Below are 13,522 nucleotides of genomic sequence, written 5' to 3' on the forward strand. Positions count from 1 at the left end.
ACCACTAGTTGAAGCAAACATCGATAAAATTTTTTTACAACTAATTAAAGGTCGAAAAAACTTTTCGTGCCATTTTTCACAAGATTTCTTAGTTGTATTTATAGTTTCTGAAAAGTAAACTATGTTAGTATACTCTAAAATATACGTTTAAGTGTAACTTTTAAATAAGGTGTTCTAAATATAACAAATGTTACAACTTACTTAAACATTACATTTACTTAAGGTTTTTATTAGAACTTTTTTTATGACAATTTAGCATAGTTTGTAACTTTACATTTATTGACTAATTAAAGCTAAACCTACCAGATTTTTGAGTTTACAGCTACTAATTACTGAACAATGCAAAATGTATTTAGGTTTACATAAACGTTTATTAGACCAACTATCATCCAAATTTAGCTTAGATTTTTAAATTCGATAACTAAATATAAAAACGATTGTTGTACTGTAACTAAGTACAACACATTTTTTATACTTGATTTATCAATTCTTTGATCTTTTTAGCAAATTAAACATCTGCTCGGTCCAATTTTTTTCCAACCAATCAGTTCAAGCAGTTTACTATTTTCCAAACCAAAACAAATCCCATCAAAGAGATTGAAAAGTTAATTCAAACTAGAAACAAATGTCTGCAGCAAAGTTAACTCGGGGTAAAAATCAGTCGATGTTTTTTGCGTTTTAATTTTCAACTAGCAACTTAAATTCCCTAGACGTTTTAGAAACAAAACTGCTGACGCTTGAATATTGGAAACGCTATTCAAAAAAAAACTATTATCGTTAAGTTGACGAAATTTAAGGCATGAATAACCACTAAGTGCAACACTAAAAGCGTTTTAGACAAGTAAAACACTGGGAATAAATATTTGTCGCTGAACAAACTTTTAACCTCGGCAATTGTTTGAAAGTTTTGTTTTTTAAAAATATTTTAGGGTTTAGTTTTAGTTCGTGAAGTTATATATTTATTTATATATATATAATTTAATTTATATAATTTATATGTTTTTTTTTTCGTTTAGTTTATATGTATAGTGTACTGTAAATATTCACAAACTTTCTAAATTACTATTTTTAGTTACATATAGTGAGAAGTAATGTAGTAATTTAACTTAAAAACAATATTTTAAAAACGTTACCAGATTAAAAAAAAAGCTTCAAAACTATTTGTACTTTTCAAAAAAAAAATTTATAATATTTTTTTTAATTACTTATTTTTAATTTTATGTACATACTTATGTATTAAAAATTGATATTAAAAAAAACTAAATCCAAGAAACTAAAAGATTTTTTATAAAAAGTAAAACTTTTAGTCAATTTTTCTTTCTTTCTACTACCTTAAAGACGTTTTACTAATAATTTTTTACGTCAATTGCATTTAACATTAAAAATTTATAATTTAGTTGGGAAAGATATATACTGATCAATATAAATATTTCAGTGCCTAGAGACTTACATAGGTTTTGTCTAGCCTGAAAGGAAAATACTTTTACTTACTAAATATTGATATTTTTTAATCATTAAAATGCATGTTGAAAGCTAAAAACCTCAAAATATTTTTTAAAACAAAGCTAAATTAAAAATATATGTAACTTAAATATTTAAAGATAACAGATTATGTTTAAACATTTAGTTAAATTACTTATATAAACATAACGGATAATGTTTGTTTTCACAATGAAAGTGACTCGAAGAAAAACTTCTACCCAAATAACTTTTCTGAACTATATTAATAATTAACCATCATTAAAAAACACACTATCTATTAAAATAGTTTTTATCCAGCCAAACCTTTTTTAATATAATTTTATACCTTGTTTAAACATTAAAAGTAGGTATGATGTCATAATGTACGTAATGTTACAGATGACAGTTTGCCACACATTCGGATCTAAGATGATGAGAGTGAACCTGAAAAAGAGGAAGAAAAGAGAAATTTATTCAATAATGATCAATTCTCACTCATCTTCGTTCATTTGTTGCGTCTTATTACCTGAAAAGAAAAGAGGGGTATTTTTTGTTAAATTTTATGCCAATCGTTATTATGTATTCTAGCAATTATTAAAGACCCAGTGTAAGGCTTTAATATCTGTCCATGATTTCGAATCATGTTGTTAAGTATGAAAATATTTTTATGTGAAAAACCTATAGTGAATTTTTGTACATCTTAAGTTGGTGAAAATTGGCATTTTAAATGTTACAGTTATAGAACTTTATTGTTCATTACTGTTTATTAAAGTACATGTACTAAAAATTTAAATTTATTTCATCCTTTTTTGTTTATAAAGGTTTTAAAGAACGAGTTTTTGTTGAATAAACCCTTTCAAACTAAAAAACAGTTAATATTAACGATTAAATGTTTTTAACATAACAATGTTTTTCTTTCTTAAGTTGTTTAGACCTATTTATGTAAAAAACTAGCACAAACAAGTAGAAAACTTCTAGTTCTTTTCTTTTTTTTTCTTGCCGTGATTAAAAATATTAACATTCATTCGATCAAAACTGAATTTTAACTCAAAGGTTTGCGGCCAGTTCAAAGTGCAAAAGACTTCGACCCACGACAGCGTTTTCGTCATGTTCGTAGTCGGGGGTTTTTTGTTGGGCCTCGGGGTCGTGCCGCTGGCCGTCGCAACTTCCTACCACGTGTGGGACAAGAGACAGCAAAGAGCCAAGACTGCAAGGTTGTTGTAAATAATTAAAAAATAATTATTGAAGAATATATAAGGTTGCTGAATTTCACCGCGAACGGGTTTAAAATTTTTGAACAAAAGTCTGGCATAAAATTTTAAACTAATTTCCGAAAAAATGTAATAAATTAAAGGAACTTAATATATTTTTCATAGTTATAAATTGTTTTAAATAAAAAAATCATTTTTTATTTAAAAAAAATCTACAAATTTATATGTATTCGTTATATTGCCTAAAGTACTTTTAAATTTTATTTTTCAGTAGGCAATTAGAATTACTGTAACTGATAGTTATAAATTATCTTACACTATGCTTAAATATTTATTTAATTTAAAAACATTACGACTGTTAATAAAACTTGTACTGCTCTCAAGCTATGAAGTTTTGTAGCAAATGTATTAGGTAGCAACAACCAGTTTGCTATTTTAAAAGTTTTCAACTAATGTTTTTCTTTATGCTTAACTTAGTTGTTAATATAAAACCTAAATGCAGTATAATAAGGAACGTTTTGTATAATAAGCAATAAAAAACCTTGGATTTCCGCTAAAGCATTTTTTAAAACTAAACTTTTAACTATTTTTCAAAAGTTTCCACAAAACAAGCCTAATGTTATGTGTATCTATATTTAGATGAATTTAAAAATTGTTAGCCAGAAACCAGCACTGTGATAACTACAATTTATAGTTTTGTAAAAATTCAAGAAAAACTAAGCATACCACATAAGTTGTAACCATTATTTAAACTCTAGTTAAACAAAACTTAAATGCTAAAAAAAGTATATAACTCTCCTTTTCAAACAGATAAAACAGTTGAGCGAGCAAAACCTCGTTGAACCGTCGGACGTCGGTAAATTGAAACTTTTGTTATCCGAACAAAAAGCGGACGCGGACGTGCTGATGAGAATAATCACGGATTTCGAAGTGAGAGACGAACTTGTTGAAAGACTGAAGAACATGCCTGTTTATGAGAAGGACGAACTGTGATGAATATTGTTTGTTATACAATAAGTATGAATTTGTTGTTTACATGAAATTGTTAGGAAATTATATTAACTTGTGGTTTTTAATAAGAGTTATTGCTGAAAATAACATGTTTTGTTGGCATTACCTATAATTTGTTTTAAATAGTTTTAAGCAGCAAAAAATAATAACTTCTATTTTATATAAGTTTGCAAAAATAGTTATTTTACTTTATTTGTTAATATCAACTTGTTAAGAGTAAAAATAATTGTAAATGTTAAAAAGTTGAAATAATACACAATAACCTTAAGTTTTATCAGTTTTTTAAGTAAAATTTAAAAGTCTCACTCGATTTATTATTTCTTTTTGCGTATACATTCCTTGAGATATAAACAATATATTTTTAATCGGTTTACATTACATGTTTTTATTTTGTTTTTAAGTGTTTTTATTTATCACTGTTGTTTATGTTTAAAAAGACATTTTATTTATACTAAATTATTTTTTAACAAAGCTTTCTTATCAATAAAAAAGAATCTATTTGTCAAAATTTTTAGTATATAAGTCTATTGAAAAGCAAATTGAAGGTACACTAGGTATAACATAAAATAATTATTTAAATAGGTAACACGAGAATTTGTAAAGTTATATTTGATTTGCTATTTAATACAATTAATGTATAACTTGGCTAGTGTATTTATTATTTGTACATGTAGCTTTAAAAAAGTTTACAGTAATGGAAGTTTTTAAAATAAGTACATATTCTATCTGAGTTTTACCAAGATAGTTTTTGCATCATTTAAAAAAAATACAAAGTCAATCCATAGAAATTAAGAGTTGTTTTGTTTAATTGTATACATGCTTAAATGATTTAGTTACGGTTCTGATCTATTACCCTCAAGATCTACAATTTACAAAGTTTTTGTATTGCAATGAGTTGAAATTATAAAAACTATTTTTAAGTATAAATTATATTAAGTTTCGTAACATCATTATATTAAGTTATATGAAAAAAATCCGTAAAACAACATTATATAAGCTATAGATTTGTTTTGTAATGACAATTGTTTATATAAACTCATACTAAAATAGTATTTAAACAATAAAAAACGTTTTAGCTAACAAACAATTTTATACAAACAATCTATATGAACTCAACTGTTTTTCGTTATTATCTCCTAAAAATACTTTTCACTTACAGTACTTTAGCTCCATTAATACTTAAATTATTATTAAAAATGTATAAATAACATACTAAATCTTTTAAACGCTTTTTGTAAAGTAATAAATTTAGAAATTGCATTAACGTGTAGTACTAGACCAGGGGTCGGCAGCCTTTTATAAGTCGCAAACCAATTTTTTGTGAATTAAATGCTCGCGGGCCGCACTATATAGATCTTCGCGGGTCGCAGTTTTTATATAATAACTGCAATAATCACCACGATAAAACTATTTTAAACTGAAAAAAAAAGCTTTAAAAAAGCACTAGTAATGTGTTATAGCTTAAATAATAGCCAAATTTTATGCTTTTACCTCAAAAACTTTTATTCTTATTACTTTTAAAAAGTATGATTTTAGCTGGAAAATGTCTGGCGGGTCACAGATTTTGTCTTTGAGGGCCGCATTTGGCCCGCGGGCCGCACTTTACCGACCCCTGTACTAGACTGTCGTTGTTGTGTAAGTGGAAATAAAAATTAAGCGTGCAGTAAAAATCATTTGTTAGTTGGATTCTTTATCAAATTAAATAAAACTAACAGAAACTGACGCAGACCGACGTAAAAGAATGATGCATGCATGAGCAACAGTGAGTGGCTTTCGTTTGCTTGTTATTTACTTCTTATTAATATCAATTAAAATTTCGCTTTTAATGTTTTAAAAATTATTTACTTTTTTAAAGAATTGTTTAAAGATTACACGAACCGTAAACGAAAGCGTTTTATACCCTTTTTTTTTTAAAGCACTAGACATCACAGCATCATTGAAAATAGTCGAATGAAATACTTGTTATACTGTATTTTCTTCAAAATATTTTCACAAAACGAACTTTGTTTTAAGAAACAAACACAGTCTTATTTTAAGTATAAGGTTGGTTTTTAAGCATCCTTTATAACATACAACGTTAAATTTTACGAAGTCCCAGTACTATTAGATTTTATTGATAGATTTGCTCCTGTATTTTTTTTTATTTCATCTAAGTTTGTCTCCTACAAGTTTTTCTTTAATATTGATAGCTTGCTTTTTTTAATTTTAAAAACACATTTTATATACTTTACAATGGATGGGTGATTGTTTTACTTGAGAGGAAATTTTTGCACCAAGCCACTTTTTCACGAGGACACTTTTGCCCAAGTGGAAATTTTTGCACGGTGAGTTACTTTTGTACGGCGACTCTTTTGCACACAGGGTCACTTGTGCACGGCGTCACTTTAGCGCAAGTATGCACTTAAAGAGATACGCATCCGCGTAAAGTACGCACCTTCATTAAGTACGCAACCGCGTGAAGTACATCATGAAATTTTACTGTTTTTTTTATTTCAAGACTTAGTACGTAAGGCGTAACTAACGCGGGTGCGTATCTCTTCAAACGTTATAAGTTTTTTTTTTTGTTTAGTGTAGATTATTTACAACATGGTTTCATTTAAACTTGTTTTACCACAAGTTCAAATCTATATATATTTTTTATTTCAGATAAACTTTAATTCATATTTTAATGAACTGTGTCAAAAATTACGTAGTTTTATAAGTGTTTTTGTTGAAAAAAAAAGCATAAACTCTATAAAAATTTTATTATAACAAATTTGAATAACTTGAATCGAGAAAAGTTTTTAAATCAAACGATTGTTTAAAAAATTACAAGTTTAATGCATACTTTAGTTCAAGTCGATTTCGAACAACAGTCCTTCTTCTTTTGTGAACTTTAAACTAACAGAACTAAAACACGTTCGTGCAACTAAGAAAAAAAAATTAAAAATTTATTATGACGTAGTAATTCAAAACTGCGTATAAAACCAAATTTTTAAAAGCTCCATAAAATCATAAAGTTATTGTTTCAATTATCAGTTTAGAAGTATAATGGCGAAAATAAGATAAAAATTACCTTTACTTAAAAACATGTAAATTTAAATTTAAAATTTACTTAAAAAATTAAAAAAACACATTAGCTACAGGTATGTGTTAGGTCTTTTTTTATGAAACAATTGACGTTAAAGTAATTATAAACATAAAATTTATTTGATTTTAAGTAAAGATTTAACTTTTTAGGTACGCAATTCTTCTAAGCAATCAATAAAGGCTAAAATCTATAAAAGATGATGAATTATATTCAGTTTTTTACTAAAGTTTCATTGATTTGTAATACTTTGAACATGTTTTTGATAAAGTTTGAGCTTATGTATTACAATAATGTTACATATGTTGAAATTACTGTAAGTTATTAAAAAAACATAGTCTGAACATTAACTACAATTTCATTTACAAATTTTCAACGGAATCAACTTTTAATAAAGATTCAAAAAGAATCTTATAACTTACTTTATATTTCAAGTAAGAGTGTTTATTACGGTTATTTATTGGACTGAATTTACAGAGAAAAAAAAATCATGAACTTGAAAATTATTTCTTTGACTAGAACATTTAGTACATTTAAAAGTTTAACGTTTTGTTTTTACTAATTTTCTAATACTTCTATATGTTTAGTTTAAATATATTAGAAAAAAGTTACTCTAATAATATAGTGTTTTGAAACTTATATTAATCTAAAATTTACTTTACTTAAAATTGTAAAGAGTTACATATTAAGCAAATTTTATTATTTAAAATCCAAACTAGCAGTGCAAACTCAATACTTGCAAATATAACCGACTGTGCGAGTTCAAAAAATTCGAACATAGCTGGCAGACTTCTGCATTTTGAAAAAATAAGAACAAACATAAAACTGCAAGCAACTTTCAAGTCAGTTAAAGAATGATATCGAAATTTGTACTTTTCGGTTGCAAGATTATTCTTGTAGTGTTTTGCTATAAACAATTTGATTTCCACAAACTGAAAGTTTATAATAATAGCATTGTAGTATAGTTTTATATTTGTAGACTAAGTCATTTACTGAAATTCTAAGACAGTTAAACTTAGATACTTCACAGTTACAAATCACATATAGTAGTATTGCTTTTAATGTAAATAGAATAAAACTTTAGAAATAATATTTATTTTTATGTCATTACTTATTTAGTAAAAAAAAATGGAACAAAGTGTTTGACCCATTGGTATTATCGGAATAGTTTATTATGAAAATGGACAAAGAAACAAACTTCTTGTTAAAATGAAAAACGGGTTCGAATACTTAAGATCGGTTTATCACTATTTTTTACTAATAAGCCATATCAACATTATTTAAAGACAATTACTGCGTAAATTAAAGTGTAAACACTTAATTTTGTTTCTGATAACTAAATATGAAAATAAGTTTCAAACAAGTAACTTAATACATTTTGATTTAATCAAACTAGTTTAATAAATTAAAATATTTTTTATAGGTTTTAGTACTATCATAAGAACTATAAAACTTTTAAGTTTGTGTTCATATTTGGTTACTATTAATCTCATTTTTGTGCATTTACTTTAAATAATATCAAAGAAAGGGTTGTTTATTTTCTAACTTATTTATTAGCTTTTCAAACAACAACTAAAAATGTTTTCAAAGTTTAACTTACTATAAGCTTTCTAATATAAACTGTATTAGACTTAGTTTTTTTAATTTTTATAGGTATAACAAAGTTTTTTTAGTTTACTCTATATTATACACGAAGTATCCATTGTTTATTGATCGACAAAAAAAAGCGTGCTAAACATTTACTTCTAGGACCTGGTGAACGAACATGCCTTTCAGTCATCGAGTTGTACACCACTTGGATACAGTTAATGTCATTTCCCAGGACTTAGATATAAATTTAATAATGCAAGTTAGTATTTAAACTACAATATTAAATGAAATAACACATAAAAAATTTTAACAAACAGTATAGATAATTTTTTTAGGGTCTAATCTAAATTTATATAATAAAGGTTTTCTATTTATTAGCATAAATAAAATACAGTAAAATTTTAACTACAGCATTCCGGTACGATATATGCTTGTTTTCCATAAAATAAATATATACTTATTCATCGCAGGTTTTTAGATTCGTTTTAACTTTGTGCTTGTATTTAAGTTTTTGTAAGTAAAGTTAACTAAGGTTACTAATACTGTATATCAAAGCACTTAATAATATGTATATATAATTGAATAGAAAGATAGTAAAATATGGAAAATGTTTAAAACATATATTCAAAATTAACATCTTGTTATATAAAAAAAATGTTAGCGATCTAACAATAGATCTAAAAAACTATTAAGATATAAAACACTTTGCTTTTTCTTATTTTTTTTAAGTTTTGCTCACACATGCTTTGAAACTTTTTAGATTGACTAAAATGGATTATTCAATTTCTAGCCTCGTTACTACTTGATGCTATAATCATGTTGACAACAATTATCTTGTAACTAATTTTATTATCTGATATTGCTCAATTAGAAAAAAAAAACTATTTGTTTATCATAACAAATGTAAAGAAAACTACTCTAATCTTAGTTTTTTACTGTTTTGTTGTTACCTTTTTTATTTTATTTTACTTTTTTTAAGTTGTAAGGTTGAAAAATAATACTATACAGTTTTTTTTGTTTTAATTGAAAACACATTTATTGCAGTACAAGTATAAACTTTAACTTTTATAAATAGTACTTAATTTAGATAAATAAACTTAAAATTAGAATTTAAAACATACTTATGTTTATTTTGGCTAACCATTAAGCAACCCTTATACAACATTAAACTTTTTTTATTGATTTAAATATAATGTAACATTTGTCTATTAATAAAAGTTATTAGAAATTAAGTTTTAACTTTAATCCATGCACTAATAACGTAATACTTTTAAACACACTTTCTTACTAATTTTTTAAATACTGAATTTAAGAATATAAACAAAAAATACCACAAAAATGCAGGCATGGTTTATATACAATATAAAGAAAAATAACTATAAAGTACAACGATTTTATGCAAACTTGTCAAAATAAAACTTGAAAAAAATTATTGAGAATAAGTATATTTTATTAAATCAATATGAAAACATGTTAACTTATTTTTTGATTAAAACCAAACATTTTCTAGACCAGACTGTTAAAAGCATTTGAGTTTTTTTGATTTGAGCAAGACATAGTTGGGTTCTTCTGTTTTATACACTGGTTAAAAAAATATTAATTATATATATTTGCATTAACATTCATTATACTTTATAATTTGAGCATTAATTATTTTTTTGCTCATCTTTCACAAAAAACAGCTTTTCTGTTTGTTTTTCAGGGTGACAATTTATATAGGAAAAATTTTAAAAAACATAAAACCTGGAATTTTAAGCAAAAACTATAAGTATCCCTAAATTTTGAACCTTTTTTAAATTAAAAAAGAAAAATATAGGTTAGATAACAAATGACTTTTACAAACAATGTAAAACTTTAGATTTAAAATTATTACACCACCTACTTAAACTAGCCTTGCTGCAGTTTTTAGTAATTTTAAACTATTAAATATTAATTAAACTCTAACTTAAACTTACTATTAAAAAGGAATTAAAAACCATTTACTTTAGACACCTGGAACAAAATTTTGAAAAACTAGTGGTAATACTGTTTTTTATTTACTTATGTATTTTTGATTGTTACTATATATGAAAAACGAGCATAAAGTTATTTTTATAGTAATTTTTCAAAAAATATAAAACTTTAATGTCAATTATTTTCCTTATCTTAGAAGCTATTTATTTTTTTTTTTAGAGAACGCACCTTTGTCTTTAATCAAAAAAAAGAAAATTGGTTTGGGGTTTGAATTATTTAATGGGGTCCCTCGAAAAATAAAAGTTTTATTTTTTTATTATTATGGCCTTAGAACCAAAAATATTTTATTTTTTTTTTCCTTAGTTTGCATGTTATTTAAATTCTTAAATGTTTGTTTTATAAATTATGTTAATATCTTTTACGATTTGGCCTCAATCAAGGACTGGATTTGCTAAAACTGTTTGTTGATGTTTTTAAGTTTTAGCAAATCCGGTCCTTGATTGAGGCCAAATCGTAAAAGATAAGTACTTTTTTTCATTTGTTACTAAAATAATTACTCACTTTGGTTTTAGTGAATATAGTTTCTAATTGATTAATTACTAGTTTTCTATTTTCTTTTCATCTTATTTACTTGGTTTGCCTATGAAATGTAATTTTAGGACGTTTTTCAAGTCTAAACTATTTTGTTTTTCAGAATTTAGCTTTTATTATCAAGAGATCTCTTAATTACACCATCAAAAAACTTCTTTAAGTAATCATTTTTTCTCAATTCAACTTTAAAGTATGTGATCTTCTGTTTGAATATGGTATAACTTGAGGCTATTATTTTCCCTATTTGAAAAAAACATAATATCAATACCATATTCCATTTACATTGTCTCATCAAAGTAAAATTCAAAATGACATAAGTAACAATTTTTTTGTTTAATTTAAAATGTCTTAATTCCAATCTCAGTATTGCTTTTATTGAATGCAAAATACTGGTCGGGAATATAAATTGTTATCTTTTTACTACCAAAAAGAAAAATTACTTGTGTAGCGATATTTTAAATCCCAACAAACCATACACCAATCTTGTACAGATTTTATAACTAAACATGCCTTTATGAAGCGTTGGAACAAGTTCTTCTACCGCAACCCGAAAGGAGTGATCGACTTTGACTCGGCGTGGAAGCTGCAGAACCAGCTGGCCAGGCAGAACGACGTCTACAAGATCGTCAACCTGTCGGGGGGCGGGCGCCTGATCGACCTGTACGACGGGGCGGGGCTGAAGGACGAGCCCGTGGAGCTGAAGAAGAAGAGGATCAGAAAGTACTTTGAGGAGTACCTGAAGCCGAACTACCTGCTGGACGGGTCGGAGGTGCTGACCCAGAAAAAGTACCAGGAGTGGCACAACCGGCTCGCCTTCAAGTACCGCAAGCTGGAAAGGGACTACGTCGAGGAAGAGATCGCGTTCGGGGGCCACGACCCCGAGAAAGCCGACACCTTCTCCATGGCGACCGTCGACTCGGTGGTGTTCCCGTACCACGACCACCGCATCAAGTGGAGGATTGACAAGAGGGGCGCTGTGGGGGAAACCCCCGTCCACCTCCTTTTTCTCACCAACTCGGACAAGCACGTGGCGATCGCGGGCATCTTGCTGGAGCTGTGCCCCGAGCTGGTGTACGACTACTACGAGGGCACGGAGTACTACGGCGAGTCGTGCCTCCACTTCGCCGTCATACAGAACAACGTGGCCGCAATCCAGCTCATCATCGCCACCCGGCGGATAGACTTGCACGCGCGCGCCAGGGGAAAGTTCTTCTTGCCGGTGGACGTGAAGAGGGGCGACGTGATCCTGAGCAAGAAGCAGTTCCAGGGGTACGCCTACTACGGCGAGTACGCCCTGTCCTTCGCCGCGTCGCTGGGCAACCACGCCATCTACGACCTGCTGATCGACGCCGGGTGCGACCCCGCGCGGAGAGACAGGTACGGCAACAACCTGCTCCACCTGAACGTCATCCACGACCAGCCGGACATGTTCTACTACGCCGTCAAGCACCAGAAGGTCAGGGCCGACGCGACGTTGGAGAACAACGACGGCCTGACGCCGCTGTCGCTGGCGGCCAAGCTGGGCAAGAAGGAGATGTTCAGCAAGATCCTCAACTTCTCGGCCAGGACCTACTGGTCGTACAACAGGGTCAGCTGCAGCGCCTACCCCCTCAAGTGCTTCGACACGATAGACGCGAGGGGCGAGACGGACTGGCGGTCGGCGCTGATGTACATCATCCGCGTCAAGAAGGAAAGCCACCTGGACATGCTGAGCGACCCGGTGGTGCACAACCTGCTGGAGAAGAAGTGGGAGAACTACGCGCAGAAGAAGTTCTTCCGCCTGCTCTTCTTCTACGTTCTGCATCTCGTGTTTCTTTCGGTGGCCGTGTACTTGAGGCCCGACGACCCCCAAGACTTGTTGAATGGCGCTTACGCGATCCACAGGACCCGGTTCGCTTTCGAGATCCTCACTTTGATCGCCGCTTGCGCGCTGATTTTCTTCACCGTCAGGGAAGTTTTTTTAGAGGGCGCTTTCGGCTTCTACCAGAACGTGAAGAGCATCCCGTCCAGGGTGACGTACATCGTGGGCTGCTGCCTGACGTTGATCGCCATCATTTTCAGGTTCACCGAGCTGACGCTGGTCGAGGACTGGCTGGTGACCATCGCCACCCCGCTCATATGGTCCTACTGCCTCTTCTTCCTCAGGAACTTCTCCCTCACCGGGCCTTCATCACCGCCATCTACCGCATGTTCCGGCTGGACCTGGCGCGCTTCGTCGTCATCTACCTCATCATCATGCTCACCTTCTCCCTCGCCTTCTTCGTCAACTTCCGCGGGCGCGGCGACCCGAACTTCACCGACTTCGACGACGTGCTGATGACCCTCTTCCAGCAGTCGTTCGGCGAGTTCTCCTACGAGAGCTACCTGAACGCGCGCTACCCGGAGCTGGCCATCTTCCTCTTCATCACCTTCATGCTGTTCGTGCACGTGCTGCTGCTCAACATGCTCATCGCCATGATGACGCAGACGTTCGACAAGATCGAGAAGCTGGCGCGCAAGGTGTGGCGGCGGGAGTGGGCGAGCATGATCGTGGTGATGGAAAGGAGCCACTCGGCGGCGGAGAAGGTCGCCTTCCAGCAGGAGTACGGCATCAGCATCAACGCGAGCAGGACGACCTTCGAGGGGGAGGCTGGAAAGG

The 13,522-nt window shown here is 30.5% G+C and overlaps 2 protein-coding genes across 3 annotated transcripts in view; one reads left to right on the forward strand and one right to left on the reverse strand.

Moving 5' to 3' along the window:
- LOC145835304 (uncharacterized) overlaps positions 1–13,522 on the reverse strand; it is a 171,681-nt gene that overhangs the window by 88,271 nt on the left and 69,888 nt on the right. The gene's annotated exons all lie outside the window — the stretch shown is intronic.
- Positions 11,399–13,522, forward strand: part of LOC145834852 (transient receptor potential cation channel subfamily V member 6-like) — a 2,541-nt gene continuing 417 nt past the window's right edge. Inside the window, 2 exon segments of the mRNA XM_082942369.1 lie at positions 11,399–13,049; positions 13,052–13,512. Coding sequence (XP_082798495.1) covers positions 11,399–13,049; positions 13,052–13,512 — 2,112 coding nt within the window.

The sequence above is a fragment of the Thalia democratica genome, chromosome 4 (assembly GCF_965202585.1).
Source record: "Thalia democratica chromosome 4, ktThaDemo2.hap1.1, whole genome shotgun sequence".
NCBI classification, from domain to species: domain Eukaryota; kingdom Metazoa; phylum Chordata; class Thaliacea; order Salpida; family Salpidae; genus Thalia; species Thalia democratica.